At 36.4% G+C, this 10,012-nt stretch overlaps 1 protein-coding gene across 1 annotated transcript; it reads left to right on the top strand.

Moving 5' to 3' along the window:
* The first annotated feature begins 4,882 nt into the window (after positions 1-4,882).
* On the top strand, positions 4,883-9,089 carry LOC107807347 (vacuolar-processing enzyme). Its single transcript, XM_016631703.2, has 9 exons — positions 4,883-5,101; positions 6,120-6,284; positions 6,386-6,542; positions 6,732-6,814; positions 6,919-7,136; positions 7,776-7,824; positions 7,995-8,228; positions 8,376-8,582; positions 8,683-9,089. Exons 1-9 carry the CDS (start codon positions 4,949-4,951, stop codon positions 8,818-8,820), a joined length of 1,404 nt encoding a protein of 467 aa, XP_016487189.2. The 5' UTR covers positions 4,883-4,948; the 3' UTR covers positions 8,821-9,089.
* Positions 9,090-10,012: the final 923 nt, after the last annotated feature.

Raw genomic sequence — 10,012 nt, 5'->3', positions numbered from 1 at the left:
TGAAGAGGCACACAGTTCCAAGTACTGCCAAAATGTATTAAGATTTGCGGCAATATTATTGGTGGAGGAGAATAAAAAAGGATATAGTTGCATATGTAGCTCGGTGTCTGAATTGTCAACAAGTTAAATACAAGCATCAGAGACCTGGTGGTTTGCTTTATAAGTTAGAAATTCCTGAATGGAAATGGGAGCGTATTACTATGGATTTTGTTGTTGGACTCCCACGGACTCAGAGAAAATTTGACGCAGTTTGGGTCATTGTGGACAGGTTAACCAAATCAGCACATTTCATTCCAGTGGCAGTTACCTATTCTTCAGAAAGGTTTGCTGCAATTTACATTCGTGAGATTGTCCGCCTTCACGGTGTGCCCCTGTCTATTATTTCAGATCGAGGTACGCAATTTACCTCACATTTATGGAGGACTGTACAACGTGAGTTAGGCACGCAGGTGGAGTTGAGTATAATATTTCATCCACAGACAGACGGACAGTCAGAGTGCACTATTCAGATATTGGAAGATATGCTTCACACTTGTGTTATAGACTTTGGAGGTTCTTGGGATCATTTCTTGCCACTTGCGGAGTTTGCTTATAATAATAGCTACCAATCGAGCATTCAGATGGCTCCATATGAGGCATTATACGGAAGGCGATGCCGTTTGCCAGTTGGCTGATTTGAACCGGGAGAGGCTCGGTTATTGGGTACCAATTTGGCACAAGATGCCTTGGATAAGGTCAAGATTATTCAGGATCGACTTCGCACAGCTCAGTCTAGGCAAAAGAGTTATGCCGACCGTAAAGTTCGTGATATTGCATTCATGGTTGGAGAAAGAATATTGCTCCGAGTTTTACCTATGAAAGGTGTAATGAGGTTCGGAAAGAAGGGCAAGTTGAGCCCTAGGTATATCGGACCCTTTGAAATTCTTGAAAGGGTGGGTGAAGTAGCCTACAAGCTTGCATTACCACCTAGTTTATCAGTGGTTCATCCGGTATTTTATGTGTATATGCTCCCGAAATATCATGGTGATCGGTCCCATGTGTTAGATTTCAGCTCAGTCCAATTGGACAAAGATTTGACTTACTAGGGATAGCCGGTGGCTATTTTAGCCCGGCAGGTCCGACAGTTAAGGTCTAAGAGTTAACCTTCAGTTCGGGTGAAATGGAGAGGTCAGCCGGTAGAGGCATCTACCTGGGAGTCCGAGTCGGACATGCGGAGTAAATATTCACACTTATTCACCAGCTCAGGTGCTTTTTTCTAACTTCGTTCGATGACGAACGTTTGTTTTAGAGGTGGAGAATGTGATGACCCAAAATGTTATCTTTAAATTTAATAAGTAATTCTGTGTTCTAAGACCTTGAAAAGCATAATTTATCATTCCTCGACTTGCGTGCGCAGTCCGTACAATTTTCCAAAAAGTTTTTATATGAAAAATGGATTAAAATGTGAAATAGAGTCTTAAAACTCAAATGAGTTGACTTTGGTCAATATTTTGAGCAAACGGACCCGGATTAGTAATTTGACAATTCCAGTAGGTCCGTATCGTGATTTGGGACTTGGGCGTATGCCCGGAATCGAATTTCGAGGTCCCTAGCCCGAGATATGGAATTTTGATAAAAAATTAAAAGATGAAAGCTTAAAGATTTTTAAGAAGTTAGTGATGTTGGATTTATTGATACTAGGTCCGTATTTTGGTTCCGAAACCCGGTATAGGTCCACTATAATATTTATGACGTTGTCTGTCAAATTTGGTGAGAATCGGAGTTAATTTGACGAGATTCGAACTTGTCTAGGTGTTATTTTGGCGATTTGATCGCGCGAGCAAGTTCGTATGATGTTTTAGTACTTGTGTGCATGTTTGGTTTGGATCCCCGAGGGCTCGTGTGAGTTTCATATAGGATACAAGATGATTTTGAACTTAGAAAAATCTGGTTTTCTGCAACTTCAGGCTTCTCATATTTCCTTCATCGCGTTCGCGAATGTACTCTCGCGAACGCGAAGAGCAAACTGGGTTGGCTGAATTTTCCTTCTTCGTGAACGCGAAGATTGGGTCGCGAACGCGAAGCTATAGGGACTTTACCCTTCGCGAACGCGACCAGCTTAACGCGAACGCGAAGCTTTAGAGGCATGGGGGAGGGGTCAATCATTCTTCTAAGTGAGTGCGAGCACTTGCACGCGAACGCAAAGGCCAGGGGGGAATAGCCTTCTCGAACGCGAAAGCCACGGGCTGCTACTCATCGCGAATGCGACAGGCCCTTCACGAACGCGAAGAAGGCCTAACGCATGTGACTTAAAACATAACCAAAATGGGAATTTTCCCATTTTTCACAAACCCTCGTTTAGAACTCGATTTGGGGGTGATTTCAAAGGAGTTTTTTACGCTTTCGAACTGGGTAAGTATTCTTTATCATATAGTGATTGTATTTCATAAATCTAAGTTTATATTCATCATTTATTTCGGATTTACATGGAAGAAATTGAAATTTTTATAAAATCTTCCAAAAACAACAATTTAAGATTTAAAGGTCCATTTGACATCGGAATTTGATAATTTTTGTATGGTTGGACTCGTATCGGAACGGGTGTTCGGATTTCGTAAGTTTTTCTGAGATTTAAGACATGGGCCCCACTGTCGAATATTTTAATGAATTTCAGATTTTTATCTGGAAAATTAGTAAATTCATATGGAATTAATTCCTATGATTCGTATTGAGTATATCAAATTGTTTGTGAATAGATTTGAAGCTTTTGGAGACAAATTTAAAAGGAAAAGTTGTGATCGAGTAATTGATTGGAATTTTCAAAGCGAGGTAAGTGTCGTGGTTAACCTTGACTTGAGGGAATAGAACCCCTAAACTATTTATTTGTTATTAATAAATTTAAAAATTATTTTAAAATGGATAATATTATTCTAACATTGGCTTGCCTAGCAAGTAAAATGTTAGGCGTCATCACGGTCAGAAGGTGAGAATTTCGGATCGTGACAACTACTTATGATGTATCCTTTCTTAAATGACGCCAGATCATACAACTGACTTCCCTAATCCTTTTCTAATGCTGAAACATAGCTAAGTAATTAAAAGTTGTGCTTAGGCGTGGCAATTTGCGTCCAAATCCATTTGATCCGCCCAACTTGCCCGAGGTTGGGCTGGTATTGATCATCTCATTTGTTGAACTCAGTCCATCTTAACTCAACTCATTTCAGCCATCTAAAATTGCGCTAATTTTCAATCCAAATTGATACATGAGTAATTTTGCTAAAATACCTTTAAAATAATAATTATTTTTTGTTGGATATGTTATATATGGCCATAACAAAAGAAAAAAAGTCTTATTTGATAATTAAACAATTCATAAGAAAATAATACACATTAATTATAGCTTGGTAAGAGTTGGATGGGTTGGGCTATGACCCAAATTTTAGCCCAACTTGACCCAACTCATCTCAACCCAAGTTACTTTTGGGCGGGTCAAATGACAAGCCAATTTATTAACTCAACCCATTTTGACCCGCCCAAAATTGACCCAACCCGCCCATTTGATTCCCCTAGTTGTGCTCTTTCGAAAAAGTTTAAGTTTTCCAATAAGATGATCACACGTATTTAACATTGTATGTTCTGAAAATGGGCCACAATAGACCTACCTTGTTAAGTAAGGTGAAAATAACCTCACAAAACCTATGGCTGAAGGTTAATTAGTCCGACCTAACTACCATGTTATGTTAGAGCACAAAATAAATGTATATAAACCATGTTAATGCACAAAAAGAGTTGCTCTTAGTGAGAATTGAACTCTTATTTCGTGCATTAACTCGTTACTTTCATTGTAATATTTTAACTTCATGATCAAAGTTTTGTAGTAGAGAGTTGTATTTCTATTGCCTCAATAAAGGTGATGGAGAGAGAGGTCACTGGTCAGTTTGCAGCTTTTGAAAAATTATTGTATTTAATAAAAAAGGAAATTGAAACATTCAAAAGGGGCTTATGTCTCATAGATTGAAACTCGCTTATGCAATAAGAAAAAACTTGTTAACTTCAAGGAAGAAAACATCACTTTCCGTAGACAAAATGTTGATTTGATTTCAAAAACAATACGAATTGTTTGTCTCGAACGACAGAGTCCTTAACCTCATAGTTATCGCAAGCTGGCATTTCATTTTATGAAAACAAAGGATTCACTAAAAAACATTGATAAACACAAGAAGAAAAATACATGGAGTACAAGACACAAAATTGCTTTTAATTAAAGGGATGTGCATTTTAAGATATGGTATCCTTGTTTTTTTGAAATATTTACGGCACCTTTTAAAAAAAAAAAAAAAAATCTAGGTGGAGTGAGCTCATGAGTATATAATAAAGGACGAGAAAGTAGAAGAGGAAAACTTTTTTGCTACATTAATTGGAACCTTGCACTGAAGTAATATAACATGGCAACAATTAGTTAGCAACTAAAATCTCGTATGTATACTGTTATACATTTGTTAGTTTCATAGATACGCCTAAAAATAAATTATTATCTATAATTTTAATTGCCCTTTTGCGGGTGACTAGTAATGGTCTTATCATTGTGTTAAACTTGATACTGATCATTTATGTGTATCACTACACTAAACACAAAAAATAAAAGAAAAGAAAACATAAGTATATATCGACGTAATGACATGAAAACTTATATAGCTTGCCATAAGTGGACTAGATAAGTTTCTTGTAAAAGAAGGAGAATAAATCTATTGCAATATTTGTCAATGTCTAGACATCTTTCGTGAATTCCTATAGTTGTTTTGCTCTTTAAACCTTTGAAATCTACGTTGTCCACATTAGTATATGTCTCTAGTGTTGGCTTAGAGAAGTTTGAACGCCTATAAATTTAATTTCTCATACACCAATTCATACAACTCAATAATCCCATCCTATTTGATTGCTTTCTTTGTTAACCTTAAAATACTATACAATGATTAGATATGTCGTATTTCTCGTTCTTCTCTCAATTTGGGCCAGTGTTGAAGGTCGAAGTATCTCTCAATTCTTAACAGAAAAATCGACAGGGACCAAATGGGCTGTCCTAGTTGCTGGCTCCAATGGATGGTGGAACTACAGGCACCAGGTTATCATTGATCCCAACTATATTTCATCCAAATTATCTATTTTTTCTAATCATTATGGTGGTTAAATGACATTATCAGTTACTTTACAAATTGGTAAACATCATTCACAAGTTTGAACTAAAACATGCTTATTTTTAGACTTGATTGAGGCCCTAATTACAAATAGAGTTCCTATCTTACTCATTTATGTTTGTATAGCAAACGGCAAACTAACCATGTATAAAACCACGTAAAGAAATGATAAGAAACTTCTCACGAAAAAAAACAAAAAATTAAGAAAAGTTTTAGAAAAACAGGCCCGCTTCAAAATTTTAATACACACCCGCCAGAATTTTGAAATATTAGAAATTCTGATAATCACCAGAATTTTGAAGCACAAAAAATTATGACGATCACCAGCATTTTCAGTCATAATATTGAAAAATTCTGGTGATCCATTAGGATTTGTGACAAAATTCTGACAATCACCATAACTGTTACGTGCTTTAAAATTCTGACAATTCAAAAAGAATATGTGAACTTTAAAATTCTGGTGAAGCTTCTTTTTTAAACTTTTGTTATAGGAGTCAAAAAAATCAATAGTGACACCGTCCTATTTCTATCATTCTCCCAACCAAAATAAAAAAAACAAAAGGTAGTCTAAATTCATTTTTGGAAAATTTTAATAGTTTGGTTGATTAAGTCAACTTTTACCTTGTACGTTGGTGAGAGTATGATTCCTCGCTTTGTAATTCTCTTTCCCATTCGCCTTCCCCTCCCCCTCCCGTTCCCCATATGAATAAAAAAAACGTTTTATTAAAATAAAAAATAAAAAAAGATCCCATCTTTGATCTTTTATTCTCCATATAGAACTAGTAAAAAAAAGGAAAGCATTTTATTCATCTAGTTAATCATTCCGTAATAATTTCAAATAATCAGACATTCCTAAACCTTTTTCTTGTATAAAATTTACCTTAAAAGATAGTAAAACAGGCTATATTTGGCAGAGAAATATTAGTGTTATTTCTTATTTTTCAGGCTGATGTGTGCCATGCTTACCAACTACTGAAGAAAGGGGGTCTCAAGGATGAGAACATCATTGTATTTATGTACGATGACATTGCTAACAATACAGAGAACCCTAGACCTGGAGTCCTCATCAATAACCCACATGGTCAAGATGTTTATCAAGGTGTTCCTAAGGTTAGTTTTTTTTTCTCTTTCGAGCTAAAATTCCTTAAATTTTTTCCCCAAGATTATAATGTTTAATTGCTTATGAGAGGTTTTTGTTTTTGTTGAGGCAGGATTATGTAGGTGAAGATGTTAATGCTGATAATTTTTTCAATGTTATACTTGCCAACAAAAGTGGTATCACTGGGGGTAGTGGGAAAATTTTGGACAGTGGTCCAAATGACAATATTTTCATCTATTATACTGATCATGGTGGCCCTGGCATTGTTTGTAAGTAGCTTCTTCACATTATTTCTCTTTGTTTATTGTCATAATGGATTATATTCACATACTAAATTGAAGTTTTCTTGTGGGAATTTCCTAATTTTGGATTATCAGTTCACTATCACCTGGTGTTTATCGTACTGGAAACTAATCAAAGTTATGTATATATTTGTTTCATGCTTTTACTATTATCAGCAATGCCAACTGGACTTGTCTACGCGAACGATCTGATTAACGTGTTGAAAAAGAAGCATGCTTCTGGGACATATAGTAAAATGGTAACTTTCTTATTTCAGTCTTTACTATTTAAGGCCAATCGTTTCCTTGGCACAAACATTTTGAGGTCTAATTTTATGTTTGGATGATGTTTTTCAATCTTCAGGTGTTTTACTTAGAAGCTTGCGAGTCTGGAAGTATGTTTGATGGTCTTCTTCCTGAAGGTCTAAATATCTATGTCACGACTGCATCAAAACCAGATGAAAACAGTTGGGGAACGTATTGTGGTTTGGGTAGTGGTGCTTGTTTAGTTGAGTGTCCTCCTCCAGAGTTTGACGGTGTTTGCTTGGGAGATTTGTACAGTGTTGCTTGGATGGAAGACAGGTATGCACAACTTTATTCTTGTCCCTTCGGGAGTCTGATTCAGGATTTAAACTTAACGGCTTCAAAATTTAAAATACATCCGCTCCGAGTCTCTCCTCATGTAATCAACGAGCAAAAATAGTTTGTTGATTTTAAACTTCCCATATGATCTACTGTAGCTTGTTAAAAAAAGTTCATTAATTTCTCTTTGTAATTTCTTAAATGCCGGGAAAAAAGCAATAAATCAATACACGTATGTATGTCATAATTTGTCAGTAGCTAAATTATAAGCTTGTGGCATAGTTAGGAAGGAGTATGCCAAGTAAAGATTCTTGTATTTTTCTTTGTTAATTCTAGGATGAACATGACAAGCTTGAGAGTCCATCGCTACTGTATCATCTGAAATTCAAATCCGTCGTTTATAATGTAATTTCTCCGGAGGGTGTTTTCAATTTCGGCATTACAAGCTTAGATTGGGTTGTATCAAATGTTTAAAAGCAGTTTTCCATTGAACAATCGTAGACATTGAAATCGAGTACCCTCGTGCATAGCCTTTTATGGAGTAGTGGAAGTTTAAAAGATGATAATTCCACTTAGAAGGCATTCAAAATTATCTTTATTAATTAAGTCAAACTGATTGCTGTTTGCAACTCTGAACAGTGATGTCCAAGATCGACAAACTACAACTTTGGATAACCAGTATGACAGGGTAAGAGCCAGTAATACTTTCAACTATTTTAATTTGTAAGCAACTTGTTCAAAAACACGAAGATCATAATATTGTCACAGGTTCAAATCATAGACGCTATATTGGTTTATAGTTTTTTGTATTGCCTGTTCTAGAGGAAGACTAATGTTTCATCATATGGACATGCTCAGATTGCATGCAGAACTGCAGCCAACCTAACATATGGTTCCCATGTCATGCAATATGGTGATATGGAGTTAAGTGTTGATGCTCTTTTCCAGTATATGGGTTCTGTTTCCACAAGCCATAGTCAAGCTCCCTGTCCCATGGCATCTGCTCCCAGTCCCATGGATGCCGCGTCATTCTTGACATCCTCAGAAAATGTGGACCAACGTGACACTGAGCTTTTCTACTTGACATCCAAAGTATGTTGTTTCTGATGTGGAATTTTCTTCCTTGCCCACACGACGATTGATTCTGATTCATTTTAACTAGTTACTTGGTATGTGTGTCGCACGTATTATAAGATAGAAAAAGAGAAATTATGATTCATTCTTTCTTAATGTTGGCAGTACCAAGGTGCTCCTAAAGGATCTAATGAGGAATTTGAAGCTAATCGGAAGCTTAATGAGGTTATATCACAGAGAAATCAAGTGGATAACAGCGTAAAGCGTCTTGGAGAGCTTCTGTTTGGAGTTGAAAAAGGTAATGAGGTGCTGCAGAGTGTTCGACCTGCTGGACAACCACTTGTTGACAATTGGGATTGCCTTAAATCCTATGTAAGTAGTTAGCCTAATTATAATAATTTTGTGGTACTTTACTAGAATTTCTCTGTTGATTCGTTTGTTGAGAATGTGACTAGTATTTTCTCATGTATAGGTCAAGACATTCGAGGCACATTGTGGAAAACTAACTGCGTATGGAAAGAAACATGTACGTGGTATCGCCAACATCTGCAATGCTGGAATTGAGAGTGAGGAGATGGTTGCTGCAACTGCACAAGCATGTTCAAGCTAACTAGTAGAGGGTACTCTTTGCAAAGAGATTAATAAGTACTCCATATGTTTGGCCAGTTTGTGACATGCATGGCTGCAAAATTTCACTTTAAATAGATAGCAACGATGAGAATAAAATGACTGCCGAGAAGCACATGTTGTCCATTCTCCGTGTAGTAAGTCAAATAGAAACTTCTTAAGAGTTCGTATATGTAATTCTTGTCCTTTTTATTTAAATCAAAATCATGAATGAAGAAATAAGCCAAACATCCAACATGTTTTGAATTATCATTGAGAATATGAATATTTTGCCCTTTTCACATTTGACAAACCGTCATGTAGTTATCACAAAGATCACAAAGAGAAAGAGAAAAGGTAGAAACATAACCAGAAACAGTTGGAGTAATTTAAAGAATTTATGCAGAAATAGCCTCGACGATAACTTTGGTACAAGTCTTGCCAAATTGACAAAACTTATCTTGTTCACAAGTAATGTCAAGCGGAGCATAGTTTTGAGACAAATAGTCCAAAAGTTCCGATGAATGGGCAAAACTTGCCTTGTTCACAAGTTATGACGGGCGGGCATAACGTGTACAAATTGCTCTCAAGTTCTATCGAACAACAAAATTTGTCTGTATTATTCAATTCTTCATAAGTTTTGCTGGACCGACAAGACTTTTTTATTACCTTTATTCTATCTATTTTTTTAACTTTTCACAAGTTTCGATGGATAATGGTGTATACGGTCAAAACCGGGCCCACCCGATTTTATTGTTTGATCGAGACCGGAAATTTACATCGAAGGATGACTCCGAAGTGGATTGAATCGAGGCACGAAGACAAGGTACCGAGATCGAGATTCGAGGCACTTGCCAAGATCGAGGCCGACCGCAATCGAGACCAAATGAGACAGGCATCGAGCAATACCGAAGATAGCGTAATAACGGAAAGGCGAGATATCCGTGACTGGTCGAAGATCATGGCGGAAATCTTGGAACGGATCGAATCAAGAACGGTTGTTTAGTTAATCATGGGATTTCCTTTTGTTATTAGAATTGTACCATATATAGAATTCCTGTACTATATAAAGAGGGGTTCTAACTATTTTGTAGGGGGACAACTGATAAAAAAGCAATATAATTTTCTTCCTCATTCACACTCTTGTTCTTCAGCTTATTGTGTTCTTATTGTCCTTACATCAATCAGTTCGAGGA

This window comes from Nicotiana tabacum, chromosome 23 (assembly GCF_000715075.1).
Source record: "Nicotiana tabacum cultivar K326 chromosome 23, ASM71507v2, whole genome shotgun sequence".
Taxonomy (NCBI): Eukaryota; Viridiplantae; Streptophyta; class Magnoliopsida; order Solanales; family Solanaceae; genus Nicotiana; species Nicotiana tabacum.
The sequence above is the reverse complement of the archived record's forward strand: the minus strand, read 5'-3'. Positions and strand labels throughout refer to the sequence as shown.